We start from the raw sequence: 22,233 nt of genomic DNA, 5'->3' as shown, positions 1-22,233 counted from the left end.
TAGTAAATACCTTGCAACGTGGGCGATAAAAATGCCATGTGAAGGCCTGTTCTCCCTTTCTAGTGACATTGTAAATAATAAGCAGGCAGCAGGATTTCCCACCTGTGTGGACAAACATGTTTGTTCTACAATTGGTAGAACAAGAAGCAGGACTGAGTAAACTTGTAGGAGCGATAGTTTTACATTGTTTTGTTTCGAATGCAGTTATGTAACCAAATACAGGCAGTCCCCGGGTTACGTACAAGATAGGGACTGTAGGTTTGTTCTTAAGTTGAATTTGTATGTAAGTCGGAACTGGTACATATTGTAGGGGAAACTCTAGCCAAACATTTCTCCAGAGCTCAGTTTTATTCTCCCACACCTCACTTGCCTCAGTCCTTTATTCTCAAGCTGAGGTGTCTGCTGAGAAAAGCCACTCTGTGTCTCCCTGGTCTGCTGGGGGGGAGGTGCTAGCTTCGCGTCTCCCTGGTCTGCTGGGGGGGAAGCAGCTAGTGCGGGGTTGCTTCACCCCGTTTGTAAGTAGGGATCCCATGTAAGTCGGATCCATGTAACCCGGGGACTGCCTGTAATCTACATTTGTAAGCTTCATGATAAAGAGATTCCATGTAAGTATCACTTCTTTCATGTATCAATTTTACAGTGCAAGTAGTCGTAATCGCGCTCTAATATATAATATTTTTTCCTATGGGACTACAGAGTGATGTCACCACGTCACTTTGCATCCACAGGAACAAACCCCACCAACTCCCAGCCTGGCCCTTCCCAAGGCCCACATGGAGAGCAGAGGCTGCCTACGGCCCTTCCCTCCCTCAGTCCCCTTCCCAGTGGCGGGGGGAGAGCCGAGTCCAGTGCAGCTTGGGCCTGGCTCTTCATGGCTGCCAGGAGAGAAAGGTGGACCCAGCACAGCTTGGGCCCAGCCTCTCCCGGCGGCCCAGGGGAAAGCTGGGTGCAGCTTTGGCCTAGCACCTTTGTAGGGTTAAAGATGGTTTCAGAAAAAATACTGAACAACAAAAACATGCCAAGAAAAAGTTTGTTGAGCAAAAAAAACCAAACACCGTGGCCCCTTTAAAAACCATGTGGTGAGGCTTTTTGGCCCTAACAGGTGGCCAGCGGCCACCCGCCATCTTGCCTCCCTGCGCTGGACAGGCCAGCTCCCCGATAAGCATTTGGGTTGCAAGGCTGCCTCTGTATTGAGCCAGACTGCCCGGGATTTTCGCCTCCTGGCCGGGAAAAAATCAGAAAGTACCAGGCATTTTAGGTGTCCAGTATTTTCTGAATTTTTTTACCGGACAGGAGGCAAAAATAACGGACTGTTCAGTTCAATACTAGACACCTGGCAACCCTAGTGGCTGGGGGAAGAGCCAGGCCCGGCGCAGTCTTGGCGTAGCTTCTTCCAGAGGCTAGAAGGGGCATAGTGCCAGGAGCAGGTGGAGGACCCAAGAGCAGTTGGGGCGGCCTCAGGGCTGGGCCATCTCTGGTGGCAGGGGGAAGAGCCGGGGACCTCCCTGGTGATGGAGAGGTGGGTGTCAATGGGTGGGGGGGGAGAGCTGGGGTCAGGTGTCCTTGGCCCCAGGCTCTCCCCAGCCAAGAGATGGGTTGGCCAGCATAGTGAGCAGGGGGCACAGCCCCCTAGTAGAAAAAATAATAATATAAAATAAGCATTGTAAACACTGTATTCTGTGTTGTAACTGAAATCAATATTGAAAATGTAGAAAAACATCCAAAAATATTTAATACATTTCAATTCATTGTGTGAGCTAACTGCAATTAGTTAATCTTCGATATAATCACAAGTATATACAAAGGTGACTAGCAGGGTGTGACGGGGCAGCCCCGCCCCGCACTCAAGCCCAGGGAAACCACCTAGCGCCGGGGGCGGAGAGGGCCCCACCCACACAGCCCTACTGGGCATGCTCCGAGGGGAGCCAAGGTATAAAAGGCTGCTGGCCTGCTCAGAAGGGGCAGACCACGGCCTGAGCTGGAGTTAGCGCCCTGCCACCAGGCTCGCCCCCCAGCGATGGGGCTGCCCTCCCCCCTGTGACCCGGACACCGCTGACGCTGGCAGGGGCAGTGCCGCTGCAGCCCAATGCCCACAGGTGGGGCCGCCGGGGGGCAGGGAGCTGGGAAAGCCCCCGAGGGCTCGGAGCATTGCGGGGAGGAGCCCCCTGACCCAGTGCTGGAGCTGCCCGTTGCTCATAGGGCCCTGGGCCAGTGGAGAGGGAGGGCCCGGCCCCCACCCCTCCTGCCCTGACCCCGGCGAGTGGGGAGCTCAGCTAGAGGACGAGGCTGCAGAGCTGGCGTACAGAGGACTAGGCCAGGGGGCTGTAATTCCCCTACCACAGGGGCAGGATACTTTGGGACTAGGCCAGGGGCCTGTAATTCCCCTATCACAGGGGCTGGATACTTTGGGACTAGGCTAGGGGCCTGTAATTCCCCTACCACAGGGGCAGGATACTTTGGGACTAGGCTAGGGGCCTGTAATTCCCCTATCACAGGGGCTGGATACTTTGGGACTAGGCTAGGGGCCTGTAATTCCCCTACCACAGGGGCAGGATACTTTGGGACTAGGCTAGGGGCCTGTAATTCCCCTACCACAGGGGCAGGATACTTTGGGACTAGGCTAGGGGGCCGTATTTCCCCTACCACAGGGGCTGGATACTTTGGGACTAGGCCAGGGGCCTGTAATTCCCCTACCACAGGGGCTGGATACTTTGGGACTAGGCTAGGGGGCTGTAATTCCCCTACCACAGGGGCAGGATACTTTGGGACTAGGCCAGGGGCCTGTAATTCCCCTACCACAGGGGCTGGATACTTTGGGACTAGGCTAGAGGGCTGTAATTCCCCTACCACAGGGGCAGGATACTTTGGGACTAGGCTAGGGGCCTGTAATTCCCCTACCACAGGGGCTGGATACTTTGGGACTAGGCTAGGGGGCCGTAATTCCCCTACCACAGGGGCAGGATACTTTGGGACTAGGCCAGGGGCCTGTAATTCCCCTACCACAGGGGCTGGATACTTTGGGACTAGGCTAGAGGGCTGTAATTCCCCTACCACAGGGGCAGGATACTTTGGGACTAGGCCAGGGGCCTGTAATTCCCCTACCACAGGGGCTGGATACTTTGGGACTAGGCCAGGGGCCTGTAATTCCCCTACCACAGGGGCAGGATACTTTGGGACTAGGCTAGGGGCCTGTAATTCCCCTACCACAGGGGCAGGATACTTTGGGACTAGGCTAGGGGCCTGTAATTCCCCTACCACAGGGGCAGGATACTTTGGGACTAGGCTAGGGGGCTGTATTTCCCCTACCACAGGGGCTGGATACTTTGGGACTAGGCTAGGGGGCCGTATTTCCCCTACCACAGGGGCAGGATACTTTGGGACTAGGCTAGGGGGCCGTATTTCCCCTACCACAGGGGCAGGATACTTTGGGACTAGGCTAGGGGGCCGTATTTCCCCTACCACAGGGGCTGGATACTTTGGGACTAGGCTAGAGGGCTGTAATTCCCCTACCACAGGGGCAGGATACTTTGGGACTAGGCTAGGGGGCTGTAATTCCCCTACCACAGGGGCAGGATACTTTGGGACTAGGCCAGGGGCCTGTAATTCCCCTACCACAGGGGCAGGATACTTTGGGACTAGGCCAGGGGCCTGTAATTCCCCTACCACAGGGGCATCATACTTTGGGACAAGGCTTCAGGGCCTGTGTACTGTGGACTAGGCCAGGAGGCCGTATTCCCCCTACTACAGGGGCAGGTACTTTGGGACTAGGCCAGGGGGCCATATGTCCCCTAAAAGAGGGGCATTGCACTTTGGGGCTAGGCCCAAGTGGGCTGAACTATGCCCTGGACAAGGGCGGCAACCCCAGTCGAGGGTGGGGGCCCCCAACACAGGGATTTTAAAATCATTGCATAGGAAGCTGTTCATTGATTAAATGAAATTCCTTCTAAACACTAGCCACAGAAAAGAATTAGAGATCCTGTCTCTATTAGGGCCGACAGACTTGCCTGGCCTCTAGGCAAGCTGGGGGGGGGAGGGGTATGGCTCTGTGGCCCCAGAAGAGGCAGGACCTCAATTGGAAGAGGTGGGGCAAGAGCTAGCCACCCTGGGTGCCGCCCAGGGCACCAGTGGCTACTGCTACCACAGTGGTGGCTGGGAGACCTGGGCCCTTTTGAATTGCCAAGCCCCAGAGCAGTTGCCCCTTTGTCTCCCTTCCCCCATTGGTGGGCCCGATCATTATTATTATTTTATTCGAACAAATGCCTGATGGAAAGGAGACATTAACTTGGAGGTGTGAAAAAGTAGCATTGCCTTGCTCAGCTATATGTAGCGGCCCATCCACCATGGGACCCAGCTACTAACTCATTTGCAACAGAGGCTGAGCGCTGGCAAGCCTGACAAAGTAGCTGCACTCTACTTGCAAGGGGGAGCTTTCCTTGCTATTGTATCTGGCAGGGAAATAGCTCCCTCCAGAACTGGCAGGTCTGCGAGCTCTACAGGACTAACTAACTGCTGTTTTTCCACTGCGGAATGGTGCCCCAGCATCACCCTTTGCTAGACTCTAGTCACTAGAGGGAGCTCTGGTGCTCAGTAAGTGTTTGTCCATCACTTAAGAGTGTCCTGTATTTTGCTGATAACCTGACTCTGTCTTTTCAATGCAAGTAAATGTAGAGTGTGAGGTGAACGCTGGGGCGGAGGGAGAAGCTGGATATAAGACATCTAGCTCCACAGATTTGTGCAAAGAGCCAGTACTTCTCTTGGATCTCACTAACCCTAACCCTGGGATTCTGTTTTGCTGGGGAGTAAGAGAAAGGTCTCTGAAGAACAAACCAGAGCTCAACAGTAAGCTAGATTTGTGCTCCCAGTTCTTATTTATGATCTAGAACCCCACAATTGGGGCTCAGAGCCCCTTTTTCCCAGTACCAGAAAACCAGCTTCCAGGGAGCAGGAGCAAGCCTTGGGAAGTATTACCTTTGCCCTGGAGGCTGGGTTCAGGGCATGAGGCTCATTCTAGAGAGAGCAGTGAGCCATGTGAGGCTGCTGTGAGAATGGGGGAAAAGAGTCGTTTGGCTGTCGCCCTTCATGGCAAAGCCTGCTAGGAAAGGGGAATAGGCCAGGGGTTTGAAGATACAAACTCCTCACTTGGACAAGCGTAGGAAGACAGCAGGGAGAAGGAGGGAGGGGGATCCCTGAGTATGCCACTAGGAGGCAGGAAGTGTGGGCAGTGCAGGTAGGGGCTTCGAAAGTGGAAACTTGGACATATGACTAGGGAGGAGTATAAATATATTGCTCGAGCATGCAGGGGAGTTATCAGGAAGGCCAAAGTGCAATTGGAATTGCAACCAGCAAGGGATGTGAAGGGTAACAAGAGAGGTTTCTACAGCCATGTTAGCAATAAGAGGGTGGTCAGGGAGGGGTGGGACCTTACTGATTGGGGGAGGTAACCCAGTGACGGATGATGTGGGGAAAGATGGTAGGGTTACCAGATGGTTTAACCAAAAGTACCAAACATCTCCTCCTCCTCCCCCCCCCCCCCCCAAAAAAACCCCAAAAAATTCTGTTGAGAGAAAAAAAAGGGGGGGAGACCAAAGTTGTTGAATGCAAAAAACAAAACAAAACGCAGCATGGCTCCTTTAAGAAATACTTTTGAGGCTTTTTGGCCCTAATAGGCTGCTGGTGGCCGCCCACCATCTTATCTTCCTGTGCCGGGCCAGACAGCTCCCCTGCAGAACCAAATAAGCACCCAGTGTTTTCGCCTCCTGGTTGGGAAAGAAAATCAGAAAGTACCACACAGTTTAGGTGCCCGGTATTGTCTGAACTTGTTCACCGGACAGGAGGCAAAACACCAGATTGCCTGGGTCACTAGCAGGCACCTGGCGACCCTGAACGCCAAAGTGCTCAGTGCTTCTTTGCCTTCACAGACCAAGTCGGCTCAGCACTGCTGCACTGGGCAGCCCCGGGGCGGGGGGGGAGAACCGGGGAAGAGCTCTTTGGAAAAGCTGGACACACCCAGATCCATGGGCCGGACTTAATGCATCCGAGGGTGCTGAGGGAGCTGGCTGATGCGGCTGCAGAGCCTTTGGCTGTTACCTTTGAAAACTCGTGGCGACTGGGGGAGGCCCTAGACCACTGGAAAAAGGCAAATGTAGGGCCCATCTTTAAAAAAGGGGAGAAGGCCAAAACAGAGTACTGCAGACCAGTCAGCCTCACCCCAGTCCCCAGAAAAATCATGGAGGGATCCTCAAGGAATCCATGTTGAAGCACTTGGAAGAAGGGAAAGTGATCAGGAACATGGATTCACCAAGGGCAAGTCGTACCTGACCAACCTGATTAGCGTCTATGATGAGATAACTGGCTTGGTGGACATGGGGAAGTCGGTAGATGAGATACACATTCTCAGTGCTTTTTTGTAAGAAAAAAGGTGCCGGTACCCCAGGCTGAAACGAGCCACCCTAGGAAAACAGGTGCCGGTACACACGGAGGAAATGCCATTCCTTTTCTGTGTGCTGGGAAAATAGCTGACGGCACGCTGTTCCGGGCCGTACCGTCACAAAAAAAGCACTGCCTTGACTTTAGCAAAGCTTTAGATACGATCTTCCACAATATTCTTGCCCGCAAGTTAAAGAAGTATGAATTGGCTAAATGGACTGTAAGATGGACGGAAAGCTGGCTAGACGGTCAGACCCAAAGGGTAGTGATCAAGGCCGGACGGAGGCATGGGTGAGCCGGGCAGCTGCCCAGGGCGCCAACCAATGGGGGGCGCCTGATGGCAGCTGTAAGGGGTGCGTGGTGTCCATTAGGTGCTGCGCACCCAGCTCCTGCAGCACTGGCCCGCCTGCATCCCCACGGCGCCGGCCAGCAACGCCCTTCCCCCCCACGGTTGCGGGGCCCTACACGGCCCAGCGCGTGTGCCAGCAGCGACGACCGGGCTGGACTGGGCCGCGCTTACACCCGGGGGGTGGGTCCCGGGCTGTGCGCCAGCGGCCATAGCCGGGCCGCGCATGCGCTGTGCGCCCCAGGGGCAGGCCTGCTCACCATGGGGGGAGGGGCGGACCCACTCCCCACGGGCAGGCCCGCGCATGCGCCGTGCCCCTGGGGGCGGCGCTGCACGCCCGTGCCCAGGGTGCCAAAATGCCTCGGGCCGGCCCTGGTACTGATCAATAGCTTGATGTATGGTTGGCAGTCAGTATTGAATGGAGTGCACCAAGTCTTGGTTCTGGGATCAGGTTTGTTCAACATCTTTATTAATGATCGGGCTGAGTGGATGGATTGCACCCTCAGCAAGTTTTCAGATGACACTAAGGTGGGGGGAGAGGTAGATACGTTTGGAGGGTAGGGGTAGGGTCCAGAGTGACCTAGACAAGATTGGGCCAAAAGAAATCTGATGAGGTTCAACAAGGACAAGTGCAGAGTCCTGCCCTTGGGACGGAAGAATCCCAAGCATTGGTACAGGCTGGGGACAGACTGGCTAAGCAACAGCTCCGCAGAAAAGAACCTGGGGATTCCAGTGGATGAGAAACTGGAGATGAATTGATAGTATGTCCTTGTAGCCAAGAAGATGAAACACTAGAGGGTGGGGAAGCACTGGGATGGGTTCCATGGGGGAATCTCCATCCCTAGAGGTCTTTAAGTCCTGGCCTGACAAAGCCCTGGCTGGGATGAGTTAGTTGGGGTTGGTCTTTTCCATCCCTATGGTTCTGTGAGTCTGACAGCCTCAACTCCCTGAGCTTTAACCACTGCTGGACTGTGGCTGTGCTTGGGATTTTCGTTGCTGTGGGAGCTGGGCTGTATCTGCCTGCTGGGGCAGTAAACACTCTTTCATCCCACCACTCTGTGGCAGCGCAGAAGCATCCCGCTATTGCTGTAGATGTGGTTGTGCTGTGCGGCTAGTTGTCTCACAAAGAGATGATTAGTTCACTCAGTCTGTGGTTTTTCTGCTGAAATGTGCGCCGTCCCTGCTCTTGGAGCTCCCTTCAGCTCTGAACAGATGTATAGTTGGCATATGGTAACCATACATCTGGCAATGTCAGAACCTGTTTCTTGCCTTTAGAACTCAGCTCTTCATGTCCATGCTGAGTGACAGGCTAATAAGCTTTCAGAACAACATGAATTTCCCTGTTCCTTGCAAAGATGTTATGACATTGGTGCTGAGATGTGCACAAAGATGAGAAACTAACCAATCTCTCTGCAGCTCTTGCAGAAAGTGTGCATGCTGCATTACTTACTTTGTGACTTGGAGTTTAGACAGTGTTGTAGCTGGACAGGCTGCCATCTGGTATGGTGGGCTGGCATCATCTGTTCTCACTGTGACATCAGCTGCCCCAGGAAGCAGAGCTGGGCTAAGCAGTCTCTCCTGAATATCACATTTCACACATGCTACAAAGAAATTTGGCAGAGATGACTGGAAATAGAATCAGTAATAACACTGTATTTTACATCCTCCTTGTGGTGTACAAACACTGAACAATATTAGTTGCTGGCAGGCATCTAACAGGAAACAACCAATCCAAAGTATGGTACACCAGGACAACAATGTCTAGCTAATGAACTTTCTCAGCTCCCTCACAAGCTGGGTAATACTAATTCTCCCCATTGAAACAGGGGAGGAACTAACACGTACTTAGGCTGCGTCTGTACTGGCATGTGCCTTTGCACAAAAGATTTGCTTTTGTGCAAAAGCATCCATGAAGGTGTAGATGCTGTCTTGCGCAAGAAAGCTCCGATGGCCATTTTAAACATCAGCTTTTCTTGCACAAGAAATTAATATGGCTGTCTATACTGGCCTCTTGCACAAGAATACTTGCGCAAGAGGGCTTATCCCTGAGCGGGAGCTTCAGAGTATTTGCGCAAGAACCACTGATTTTATACATTACAAAGTCAGTGTTCTTGCGCAAATACTCACGGCCAGCGTAGACAGGCGGCAAGATTTTGCGCAAAAGCGGCCAGTCTAGACGCAGCCTTAGTGTTTAGGCATGTGCAGAAATGGTGCGGAGTCAGCTCAATAAAAGGCGCACAGTGTGCCAGCTGCAGAGCTCAACTTAGAAGCACCTTGTTCCAGGAACAGACCACTCTTCTCTAGACAGTTTCTCTCTCTTTGTAAATTGTCCACATAGGAGGAGGAAACAAAGAGCAAGACCGTGTCCTGTTTAGGATATTGATGAAATGGCTTTTGGAGATGGGCTAAAAAGAAAGGAAATCCTCTGAACAGCTGAAGGAAGGTGGAGTTGAGACAATACCCTAGCTCCATAGCAGGGTCTCAACCCATTCTTTCCCTTAGCACTTGTCTTGGTTGTTTCTCCTTTGGCTCTGAAGAACGATAGCCACGTAATCTGTGAGATCTTATCACAATGGTGACACTGGCACACATCCAAAGGGATCTTGCTTACGTAATGGCTGTAGGTAGCTTCTTTTCTCTTCTGGCCATGCAGCTAACCTCACTCTGGGCTTTGGCTCCCTTTCAAGGACTTCCTTGAAAAGCTACAGCTGGAATTCTTCCACTGATGTAGTGCTGTCTACACTGGAAATTAGTTTGGTTTAACTATGCTGCTCAGTGGCATGGATTTTTTTAATTCTCTCTCGGAGGGGTGAAAATGACCTAATTTTCTAGTACAGACCAGGCCTTTGCTCCAACAAGGCAGTGTATTAAGTGTGAGATTCAAAAGGAACAAAATCCATTTTTTAACAAACAGAATGAGTGCCTGCCCCTGCCTATAAATGCAGCTTTTGAAGACAAAGGCCTCCTAAATGAAAGGGCAAACCCAGCTTCTGAACCACCCATGCTAAAGGAAACCTGTGAGAGCGCATGCCACCCGCTTGGCCTCTGCTTGGGAGCTGCCCATGCAGTGCCTGTAGAGGACAGATGTGTGCTGCTGTGATGGCAACAGCATGTGGTGAATTTAAAACTGGCGCCGGCTCACACAGGCAGTGATGGGTAGAGCTCAGACTCCCATGGCAATGCAGGTGTGACCCTATGGCTAGTAATTGCTGGGGGGGAGCACCTAGTTCTGCTGCAATTAGAAGGAATTCAGATTTCCAGTCTTCTAATGACCACACATTTAAAACTAGTCTCTTGAGGGTGGGTGCTGGCTAGTAATGGGAGTGCTGCCCATGGTGGGGTGGAGGGCACTGGGAGACCAAAGTGAAACCAGTAAGGAAAATTGTGTTCCCTATGGATTGTTCTGTTTACTCCCACAAATGTGTAGCTGTTGGTAGCTCCAAATTTCAGCCACCTGTCAATTATTTCCGTACTATAAGAACAAATCAAACCATTTTGTAAGAGGAAACCTCTGTAGGCGTTGCTCTGGCTCCCACTAAGCACAACAGATGAGCTCAGGGCGTTTTGTTTCTATCCCAGCCAAACTTAAATCACTTATAAACTCATGAAAGTGAGAAAAATGAATGGTGAAGGGTTATTGGCTTTCCCCACACCACATGAACAGGTCACCTGACACAGTTTATGGGCAGCAGGTTTAACACAAACAAAAGGAAGTGTTTCTTCACTCCAAGCACGGTCAACCTGTAGGACTCATTGCCATGGGACACTGACAGCTGAAAGGTCAAAAAGAACGAGAGAAGTTCATGGAGGATGGGTCCTTCAGTGGCTGCTATCCAGGATGGGCTCAGGATGACCCCAAACCTCTGACTTCTAGGGTATGTCTACACAGCAACATTATTTTGGAATAACTAATGGTCTGGTAGCACTGTATAGACTAACGAAACATGTAGATGGTACCATGAGCTTTCGTGGGCACAGCCCACTTCTTCAGATGTTATTCCAAAATAACATAGTGCATATCTATACCACAAGCCTTTATTTTGAAATAATATCAGGCTGGAGGACTTCTTACTCTGACTCGTGGTAACCCTCATTTCATGAGGAGCAAGGGAAATCAAAGGAAGAGTGTTCTTCCTTCGACTTCCTGCTGTGCAGACAGTGTCAAAGCCGAATTAAGCTATTTTGACTTCAGCTACGCAATTGATGTCCGCAATAGAAGCTGCATAGCTTAGTTGGTCTTTAGCCTTGCTGTGCAAACATACCCTCAGAAGCCAGGAGGAGGAGATGTGTGGAGTCCCTCCAAGTGCTGTGTTCTGTACACTTTGGTATTGCCCACTGTTGGCAGACCGGATACTGGACAAGATGGACTAACGGTCTGACCCAGTGTGGCTGTTCTCTGCTACACTAAGGCACCTTTATACTATCAAGAGGCACATTTTGGGCAGCCCAGGCAGGGCAAATGCATAGCCATAGTAATGCAAATCTACAGCGCCAGAACGTAAGACTCGGCCCTGAGACATTTCAGTCCCAATGGAGACATCTCATACGCACTTGAAAATGGGGCATTCTAAAGCACCTGCCCTTCTCAGCCTCAACTATGGATTTAGCCACAGCCAGACTGTCACCTTACTGAGAGGCAGTGACTGTACCCCAGGGGGGTGATTCTACCGCACGGCCTGTCTGCTTGGTGTGCCACCGAGAGTCTTGGGGAGAGAAGATGAAATACTTAGATTTGTCCTGGGGGCAGTGACGTGACGGAAGCCTCCCGAGGGAAGCAGGAGATGGAGCTGCTCTCTGTCTGTGCCACGATCCTGAAGCCAGGTTTTAAAGAAAGTCTCCATGCTGACAACATCATTCCCTATGGTTTGAAGGTCGATGTCCATCCCCAGGATCACACTGTCTGCAGAAGGAGAGAATCATGGAAATTTAAGGCTGGCTGGGACACCCGCTCCTCCCCCGTGCTGAGGCAGGACCAAGTAAACCTGCCCCCCGACTCTCCCAGGTGGGACGAGTCCTCTGAACACTGAGCCTATGAGTCATCTGTGTTGTGGTCCCTCTGAGCAGCTGCACCAGTGTCCCAATGGCTAAGTACTTTCCTCACTCCCAGTTTGTTTCAGTGCACTTCACAGCCACCTTCTTTAGCCTCCTGGTCCCCTGGGGAGGGACATTCTCCTCACTGTGCGGCAGGGCTTGCTAAGCAATGGGAGCACAGGGGGTCAATGAGGAGCAATGTGGCCAGGGCTGGCCCACAACATTTTGGCACCTGAGGTGGGGAGCTCAAATGACGCCCCTATTCCTGTCGCTTGGGCCAAAACTTTGCAAGATCTCAATTCTGCCTTCCTCCTATTCTACGCCCCTCATAGTACTGCAGAGAGACTCCATCTGCACCAGCAGCAGACACAATTTTCTACACTCCGGGTCCTAGTGGTGCCCCCCCACAGTCTGGCACCTGAGGTGGCCGCCTCAATTCGCCCCATGGTAAGGCCAGCCCTGAATGTGGCCCACTTACTTTAGTTTGCGGGTCTGCACACCGAGTGATGGAGATCACTTACTGTCAGTTTTAAGCCAGGGTATCTTAGCATATTTTGGCCATATGAGCATCCGCACTGGCTCCTCTCACCCCTCTTTTCCTTACTAACCAGCAGAGGCTCCTGCTCAGAAGGGCCACCCTGGCCAGCACCATTTCACCCCACCGGAAGTGGGAGCACGCTTCGCTTAGCTAGATGGAAAATCTCTAGAGGAACTGCAGCAGCAGTCCATATGGCACAGCTGGAGACAGACTTGCTCCCAGGGGGCAGCAACTGTGCTGCAGTGGAGTATAGCCCTTCCTTCAGCTAAGGAGCAAAGCAGCCCCTTCCTGGTCAATGTTCTTTAGCAGTGCCAACAAGTCTGCAGGTGCGGCACAGCAGGCGGGTCTCTGCTCTGAAGTGCTCACAGCGCAGAGGTGCAATTGAAGGATAAGGGAGCTGCGTCACAAGCATGCCCAGCAGCCCATCTCCCGCTTTAGGAACCCTGCCTGGAAGGTTGGAGGGTCGAGGGTGCTAATGCTCCTCTCACAATCCACTGAGATGCTGGGGAATGCACCCTCCCCTCCCCGAAGGGGCCCCAGACACCTGGCCCCAGTGAGCGCTTCCTCTTGCCTCTGAAGGCTGCTGAAAATATTGTGCGGGTGAACACGCCTGAACTGTGCCTTTAGGAGTAAAACGCTAGTGATTGTGTGAGTTCCTCTCTGCAAAATACCCGGCACATGGTGCTCCAGGCAATCAGCCCCTCCCCAGGAAGCATGGCACTGGCGAATACTGCAGCTTCTCTCCAAGGATGCTGAGCACACAGGTTAATGGCAACATGGGCTCCTCCTTGATGGACATTGGTGCCACTGAGGGTGAGAGCTCCTTCCCGAGGAATGTGCCAGGTGTAAGAACATAAGACCAGTCAAACCAAAGGTCCATCTAGCCCAGTAGCCTGTCTGCCGACAGTGGCCAGCACCAGGTGCCCCAGAGAGGGTGGACCGAAGACAATGATCAAGCGATTTGTCTCCTGCCATCCTCCAGCCTCTGACGAACAGAGGCCAAGGACACCATTTCTATCCCCTGGCTAACAGCCTTTCATGGACCTAACCTCCATGAAATTATCTAGCTTCTCTTTAAACTCTGTTATAGTCCTAGCCTTCACAGCCTCCTCTGGCAAGGAGTTCCACAGGTTGACTACACGCCGTGTGAAGAAGAACTTTCTTTTATTAGTTCTAAACCTGCTACCCATTAATTTCATTTGGGCTACGCCTAGACTGGCATGATTTTCTGGAAATGGTTTTAATGGAAAAGTTTTCCGTTAAAAGCATTTTTGGAACAGAGCGTCTACATTGGCAGGACGCTTTTTCGCCATTTTAGCGATCGGGGCTTTTTTGCGGAAAACAAATCTCAGCTGTCTACACTGGCTTTTGCCCGAACGGGAGCAGCATAGTATTTCTGCAAAAAGCACTGATTTCTTACAGTAGGAAGTCAGTGCTTTTGCGGAAATTCAAGCGGCCAGTGTACACAGCTTGCAAGTTTTTCTGGAAAAGCGGCTGATTTTCCGGAAAAACTGGCCAGTCTAGACACAGCCTTGGTGTCCTCTAGTTCTTCTATTATGGGAACTAATAAATAACTTTTCTTTCTTCGCCCTCTCCACACCACTCATGATTTTATAGACCTCTATCATATCCCCCCTCAGTCTCCTCTTTTCTAAACTGAAAAGTCCCAGTCATTTTAACCTCTCTTCATATGGGACCAGTTCCAAACCCCTAATCATTTTAGTTGCCCTTTTCTGAACCCTTTCCAAGGCCAAAATATCTTTTTTGAGGTGAGGAGACCACATCTGTACACAGTATTCAAGATGTGGGCGTACCATAGTTTTATACAGGGGCAGTAAGATATTCTGGGTCTTATTTTCTATCCCTTTCCTAATAATTCCTAGCATCCTATTTGCCTTTTTGACCGCCGCTGCACTCTGTGTGGAAGTTTTCAGAGAACTGTCCACGATAACTCCAAGATCTCTTCCCTGATTTGGGTCTAGAGGACCCACAGGTTTTTTAGCAGTCTTCCTGCTTCTAATGTACTTTAAAACAATTTGTTGTTGTTGGTTTTTTTTTTAGTTTTTGGCTAGCTGTTCCTCAATCTTTTTTTGCTTTTCTTATTACATGTTTACACTTGATTTGACAGTGTTTATGTTCCTTTCTATTTATCTCACCAGGATTGGACTTCCACTTCTTAAAAGATGCCTTTTTGTCCCTCACTGCTTCTTTTACATGGTGGTTAAGAATCAGTTCCTCTCTGAAGAGCGCCCTGGCAAGAATCAGTTCCTCTCTGAAGAGTGCCCTGTGTGCACAGCATTAGTGGGCGAGTCCGCTGCTTGCACAACGTGGCCACTCATAGTCTCTGCTCTGCAAGATAGATTGGAGATGACTGTAGCTCTTTGGAAAACAAAGCACCAGGGAAGACAAGAGCTGCTCTCTGATCAATGGCATGTGCACACAGTGCTGAGCAATGGTGACTCCTCTTGGAATGACACTGGGTGTGCAAACAGGGAATGTTTTCTCTCAGTAAGCATACACATTGCCCTTTGCTTCTGGTTTAGCAAAGTGTCTGCCTTCATGCTGTGAGTGCGCTGGCAAAACGATTCGCCTTAGGAAAGGAAACTCAACGCTGTCCCTTACGGGATAGAAATGTGCAGCTGGCCCTGCCCTGGTATGGCAGCAGTAGTGAAATGACACTAAGTAATTATATTCTCAAAGAGCAACTACCTACAAAGAGCCATTTCCTGTTCAACTCTCTTCAAAGCATCAACTGCTGTTGGGTATTCCTGCTGCACAGAGAGGGCATGGTTCACCATGCCTACAGAGAATGTATTAGCTCTTTAGCTTCTACATTTGCTGTTTCTTTGAAAAATGCACAGATGGCTGAAGCACCTTTCTGGGACATAACTATTTACTCCACTCCCGTTCACAAAGGGTTGGGTAATGCTCAGTAAAAGTTCCACAAGAGTTAGATTAAGGTCCCAGGACAAGGATTTCACAAAACCAGATGACTGGACAACACAAAGGCAGATGGAATTCAGTGCTAATAAGTGCAAAGTGATGCACATGGAAAAATATAATCCCAGCTATAGATACAAAATAGCTGTTAACACTCAAGGAAGAGATCTTGGAATCATTGTGGATAGTTCCCTGAAAACATCTGCTCAAGGTGCAGTGGCTGACTAAAAAGCTAACCGAATATTGGGAATCATTAGGAAAGGAATAGATCAGGGATGGGGAAACTCAGGCCTGGAGGCCAGATGTGGCTCTCGGCTTGCCTTGATCCAGCCCTGCGGCTCAGGGCCCCTCCAGCATTCAGGAGCCTACACTGGTTCTCAAGTGTCCCTGCTGCCACCCTAGGGACTGGAACACACAAAATCTACTAGTCTGGTCCCCCGCTAGGTTCTGGTGTGTGAGGGGAATGTGAGGAGTGTCTTTCTCCTTCTCAGTTAGGGGCCACAGTGAAGGTTTCTTCCTGCTTCTCTCTTGTGTGTGGCCCTGACTGATTTTTCTGTGGGTCAGTGGCCCTAACCCAAAAAAGGTTCCCTATCCCTGGAACAGATAAGTCCAAATGCTATATTGCCTCTATATAAAGTCATTGTACGCTCACATCTTGAATCCTGTGTGCAGATCTGGTCACCCCATCTCAAAAGAGGTCTATTGGATTTGGAAAAGGTACAGAAAGGGCAACAGACAGAAATCATTAGGGGTGAGGAACAGCTTCCATAGGAGGAGAGATTAACATGACTAGGACTTTTCAGCTTGGAAAAGAAAATGACGAAAGGGTGGAGAGATATGTTAGATGTCTAGAAAATCATGAAGCGTGTGGAAAAATAGAATAAGGGAATGTTATTTATTCCTTCACTAATGTAACACAAGAAGCTGACCCAATTCAATTCATAGGCGGCAGATTTAAAACAAACATATTATTTTTTCTCAATCAGCTTGTGAAACTCTTTGCCGGGGGTGGTGGAAAGGACCACAACATATCGAGGTTCCAATAAGAACAAAATCAGTTCAAGGACAGCAGGTCCATCAGTGGCTACTAGCCAGAATGGGCAGGGATGGTGTCTGGCTTCTGTTTGTCAGAAGCTGGGAATGGGGGACAGGGGAGGGATCATGATGGCTGCCGCTTCCATTTCTTCCTTCTGAAGCGCCTGGCAATGGCCGCTGTTGGCAGACAGGACCCTGGGCTAGAAGGACCATTGGTCTGACCCAGTCTGGCCATTCTGATGTTCATCTAGAGCTGAAGTGTATCTGCCCCCTGCTGTAATCCACTAGCCCCCACTCCCTGTCCAGAGAGAGCACAAGAGTCCTCAGGGGGTCGGTGTCTCCACAGAGTTAGTAACACAGTGAGAATATACACTGACATAAGAACGGCCGTACTGGGTCAGACCAAAGGTCCATCTAGCCCAGTATCCTGTCTACCGACAGTGGCCAGCACCAGGTGCCCCAGAGAGGGTTGACCGAAGACAATGATCAAGCGATTTGTCTCCTGCCATCCCTCTCCAGCCTCTGACAACAGAGGCCAAGGACACCATTATATCCCCTGGCTAATAGCCTTTTATGGACCTAACCTCCATGAATTTATCCAGCTTCTCTTTAAACTCTATTATAGTCCTAGCCTTCACAGCCTCCTCTGGCAAGGAGTTCCACAGGTTGACTACACGCTGTGTGAAGAAGAAATTTCTTTTATTAGTTTTAAACCTGCTATCCATTAATTTCATTTGGTTTCCTCTAGTTCTTCTATTATGGGAACTAATACATAACTTTTCTTTATCAGCCCTCTCCACACCACGCATGATTTTATAGACCTCTATCATATCCCCCCCTCAGTCTCCTCTTTTCTAAACTGAAAAGTCCCAGTCGCTTTAACCTCTCCTCATATGGGACCCGTTCCAAACCCCTAATCATTTTAGTTACCCTTTTCTGAACCCTTTCCAAGGCCAAAATATCTTTTTTGAGGTGAGGAGACCACATCTGTACACAGTATTCCAGATGTGGGCATACCATAGTTTTATACAGGGGCAGTAAGATATTCTGGGTCTTATTTTCTATACCTTTCCTAATAATTCCTAGCATCCTATTTGCCTTTTTGACCGCCGCTGCACTCTGTGTGGAAGTTTTCAGAGAACTGTCCCCGATAACTCAAAGATCTCTTTCCTGATTTGTCATAGCCAAATTAGCCCCCATCATACTGTACGTATAGTTGTGGTTATTTTTCCCGATGTGCATTACTTTACACTTATCCACATTAAATTTCATTTGCCATTTTGTTGCCCAATCACTCAGTTTGGTGAGATCTTCTTGGAGTCCCTCACAGCCTGCTTCTGTCTTGACTATCCTAAACAGTTTGGTATCATCTGCAAACTTTACTACCTCACTGCTTACCCCTTTCTCCAGATCATTTATGAATAAATTGAAAAGGATTGGTTCCAGGACTGACCCTTAGGGTACACCACTAGTTACCCCTCTCCAATCTGAAAATTTACCACTTATTCCTACCCTTTGTTTCCTGTCTTTTAACAAGTTCTCAGTCCAAGAAAGGACCTTCCCTCTTATCTCATGGCCATGTAATTTACGCAAGAGCCTTTGGTGAGGGACCTTGTCAAAGGCTTTCTGAAAATCCAAGTATACTATATCTACTGGATCCCCCTTGTCCGAATGTCTGTTAACCCCTTCAAAGAACTCTAACAGATTAGTAAGACAGGATTTCCCTTTACAGAAACCATGTTGACTTTTGTCCAACAAATTATGTTCTTCTACATGCTTCACAATTTTATTCTTTACTATTGTTTCGACTAATTTGCCTGGTACTGAAGTTAGACTTACCGGTCTGTAATTGCCAGGATCGCCTCTAGAGCCCTTTTTAAATATTGGTGTCATGTTGGCTACCTTCCAGTCATTAGGTACGGAAGCCGATTTAAAGGATAGGTTACAAACCACAGATAATAGCTCAGCAATTTCCCATTTAAGTTCTTTTAGAACCCTTGGATGAATGCCATCCGGTCCCGGAGATTTGTTAACATTAAGTTTTTCTATTTGTTCCAAAACCTCCTCTAATGACACTTCAATCCGGGACAGTTCCTCAGATTCATCACCCACAAAGGACGGTGCAGATTCAGGAATCTCCCCAATGTCCTCAGCCGTGAAGACTGAAGCAAAGAAATCATTTAGTTTCTCCGCAATGGCTTTATCGTCCTTGATTGCTCCTTTTATAGCTCGATCATCTAGGGGACCCACAGGTTTTTTAGCAAGCTTCCTGCTTCTAATGTACTTAAAAAACATTTTGTTATTTCTTTTTGAGTTTTTGGCTGTTCCTCAAAATCTTTTTTTGCTTTTCTTATTACATTTTTACACTTGATTTGACAGTGTTTATGTTCCTTTCTATTTACCTCACTAGGATTGGACTTCCACTTCTTAAAAGATACCTTTTTGTCCCTCACTGCTTCTTTTACATGGTGGTTAAGCCACGGTGACTCTTTTTTAGGTCTCTTGCTATGTTTTTTAATTTGGGGTATACATTTAAGTTGGGCCTCTATTATAGTGTCTTTAAAAAGTTTCCATGCAGCTTCCAGGGATTTGGCTCTAGTCACTGTGCCTTTTAATTTCTGTTTAACTAACCTCCTCATTTTTGCGTAATTCCCCTTTTTGAAATTAAATGTCAGGGTGCTGGACTGCTGAGGTGTTCTTCCCACCACAGGAATGTTGAATGTTATTATATTATGGTCACTATTCCCAAGCGGTCCTGTAACGGTTATATCCTGGACCTGATCCTGCACTCCACTCAGGACTAAATCGAGAATTGCCTCTCCCCTTGTGGGTTCCTGCACTAGCTGCTCCAAGAAGCAGTCATTTAAGCCATTGAGAAATTTTATCTCCGCTTCTCTTCCTGAGGTGACATGTATCCAGTCATTATGGGGGTAATTAAAATCCCCCATTATTATAGAGTTCTTTATTTTGGTAGCCTCGCTAATCTCCCTCAGCATTTCTATGTCAGTATCGCTGTCCTGGTCAGGTAGTCGGTAATATATCCCTACTGCTAATTTCTTATTATTGGAGCATGGAATTTCTATCCATAGCGATTCTTTGGAACATGTTGATTCACTTAATATTTTTATTTCATTTGATTCTACATTATCTTTCACATATAGTGCCACTCCGCCACCCACCCGGCCTGCTCTATCCTTTCTATATATTTTATATCCCAGTATGATTGTGTCCCACAGATTTTCCTCATTCCACCAGGTTTCAGTGATGCCTATTATGTCTATCTCCTCATTTAATACGAGGTACTCTAGTTTACCCTTCTTATTAGTCAGACTCCTAGCATTTGTGTACAAGCACTTTAAAAATTTGCCACTGGTTATTTGTCTGCCCTTCCCTGATGCATTGGATTCCTTTGTATGCGGTTGTTTGTCAGCTCTGGCCCATGGTTTGCCCTCTCCCCTCCTCTCTTTCTGACTACAGCTTAGAGAATCTCTATCAACGGATTCTCCTCTAAGAGAAGTCTCTCTCCGATTTACGTGCATCCCCGCACCAATCGGCTTTCCCCTATCTCTTAGTTTAAAAACTGCTCTACGACCTTATTAATGTTTAGTGCCAGCAGTCTGGTTCCACTCTGGTTTAGGTGGAGCCCATCCTTCCTATATAGGCTCCCCCTCTCCCAAAAGTGTCCCCAGTTGCTAATAAATCTAAACCCCTCTTCCCTACACCATCGTCTCATCCACGCATTGAGACTCTGAAGCTCTGCCTGCCTACCTGGCCCTGCACGTGGAACTGGAAGCATTTCCGAGAACGCCATCATAGAGGTCCTGGATTTCAGATTTGACGTGTGCAGGCTGCTCGGTTCCCTTCAGCCACTTGCCGCACGATGTCAGGACATGTTAGTGTTAGAGCTGAGTGGGTCCCATATTGATTTCATTTTCTTTCTTTTATATGGGAATTAGATACAGTGCTCCTGTCAGCTACCTGCCACGCTGTCTGCCAAGAAAGTAGTTTTCCAGTGCCTTGGTAGCCCCTGGATAGAGATGTGTGGGGGAGGGCAGATGGGGTTGATTTCTGCCCCCTCCCATTTGGTACTTGGCTTGTACCGAGCATGCTCAGTAACACTGCTGACACCTCTGTCATCAGTCTTTCCCCCATGCTCTCACTCTTTCCCCCCACATCATGGCATGCACAGGTCAGCCCCCCTACCAAAATCTGAAACAATGCCCCTGGCTGGGGGCTCCATGGCAGCAGGGCTGTGAGTGAACTGGCTAGCAGCCCTGGCCGTGGGGACTACTGAATGATCATGTAACCACTACAATGTGATGTGGTTACCTGATGATTAAATTAATTGATAGCTAACATCCCTATGGGCGGCAGGGGGTAGGAGATGCTGGCAGGGATGCAGGAGTGTGGGGGCTGCAGGAATCAGGGCAGGGCCTTGAGAGGTGGGGGGAGGGCTCAGCACAAGGGTGGGGGATGCAGGAGTCAGAGCAGGGGGACTCTGGGCAGGAGCCTAGGGCATGGGAGGGCTCAGTGCAATGGGTTGGAGGCAGAGGGAGAGTGTGGGGAGCTTGCAGCTGGAAATGCAGCCACTGTGCTGCCCGGATCTCAGATCTCCAGGGACCACGGTGCTGACTGGGACGGCAGGAACATCGGTGCTGCCCAGCTGCTTGAGCACTGGGAGTGGCCAGGGTGGTGACCATGCTGCCTGGCTGCCCAAGCACTGGGGCAGGAGTCTGGGGACACCGTGGCTGTGCTGTCCAGGGTCTGGGGGTGCCAATTTGGCTCCACTGGGCAATGATCCCACTAGCCCTTTCCATCCATGCGTGGAATACGTTTTATGTGCAGTGAAGCGTGTGCGAACATGCACCACCAGTAGACAAAAAAAGCCTAGCTGTGGGAGCTCTGCTAATCAACTGGGCAGCATCTGGATCTGTCTTGAGCAGCTGCCCAAGCGCTCATCTTACAGAGAACACTGCTGCAGGGACCTTGCTTCCCTGCCCCCCAGCGCTCTGGCGCTGGTACCATGGCCATGGCGGGGGGTGGAGCCCTGCCCCTGGCCAGCCATTCGTACCAGTGCACTGCACAGGGGAGCACTGGCCTACTTTCACCTTTGCTCAGAGCCCAACAACAAAACTAATCATGTCCTGCCCAGCTAAATAAGGGACTCTAACTGAGATCCTCTCTTAAAAAAGGGACACTGATAGGTTTTGGTATAATTATTCCTCTTTAGACTGTATTATATCTGAATTTAACTCCTCTTTTACGTATCTTAGGTAACAGATTTCAAACTTTGGCACATACTTCAGTGTGTTTGCCCAGGGTTCTACCTGTGGATCCAGTAGAGAAGGAAGTTGGCACATAAGGACTGCTAGAAGGGTAAGTGTCCACTGGATTAGATAATGTCTAGATGTGGTGAGAGGCTTGCAGGGTGGCAGTGGTGAGAGACAATGAGAAGCCAGCAGGCAGGTGGCTAGTGGCCAGCAGAATGGGTGAGATGCCTCTTTCTCCCCCCCCCCCCCCTTCAGGATGGGAGGTGAACTCTGCAGATGCATCTCTGACCAAGGGCAGCGACTGGGAGTGGGATGCACAGAGGGACAGGGCATGTGAAGGGGTGTAGCCAGACATAAACCCCATCTTGTTCTCCCCGCCCCCCAGAGAGCAAGAGAAAGGCAATCAGTCTTTGATGCTCTGGGAATGCAGGTGTGCTGCCTGTCCCTGACTCTACCATAAACAGAAACCAGACAGTAAATGGGCTAGCTGACAACCCGGGGCCTCCCGTCGCCCTGATGGCTAGTACCAGTAATTGACACGCCTGTACTGTCCCAGGAGAGGAATCTTCGCCCATCACATACCAGAGGTGCCCATTGTCTTCATTTTCCCAGGTGTGAATTATGCTTTGCACCCTTCGTGGGAAACT

General features: G+C 49.9%; 1 protein-coding gene and 1 long non-coding RNA gene across 3 annotated transcripts in view; one reads left to right on the top strand and one right to left on the bottom strand.

Moving 5' to 3' along the window:
* M1AP (meiosis 1 associated protein) overlaps positions 1–22,233 on the bottom strand; it is an 85,366-nt gene that overhangs the window by 21,407 nt on the left and 41,726 nt on the right. For both annotated transcript variants that reach the window (XM_025184314.2, XM_025184315.2), the window contains exons 5-6: positions 11,499–11,672; positions 8,223–8,373 (exon numbers count right to left, since the gene is read on the bottom strand). In XM_025184314.2, the coding sequence (XP_025040099.2) occupies positions 8,223–8,373; positions 11,499–11,672 (325 nt within the window). The remainder of the gene's footprint in view (positions 1–8,222; positions 8,374–11,498; positions 11,673–22,233) is intronic.
* On the top strand, positions 1,690–15,199 carry LOC142824299 (uncharacterized). The gene is made up of 2 exons (XR_012899226.1): positions 1,690–2,096; positions 14,501–15,199. It is a non-coding gene; the product is annotated as an uncharacterized LOC142824299 (long non-coding RNA).

Source organism: Pelodiscus sinensis, unplaced genomic scaffold, assembly GCF_049634645.1.
Source record: "Pelodiscus sinensis isolate JC-2024 unplaced genomic scaffold, ASM4963464v1 ctg84, whole genome shotgun sequence".
Lineage (NCBI taxonomy): Eukaryota > Metazoa > Chordata > Testudines > Trionychidae > Pelodiscus > Pelodiscus sinensis.
Note: the sequence above shows the minus strand (reverse complement) of the source record. Positions and strands in the feature narration are given on the sequence as shown.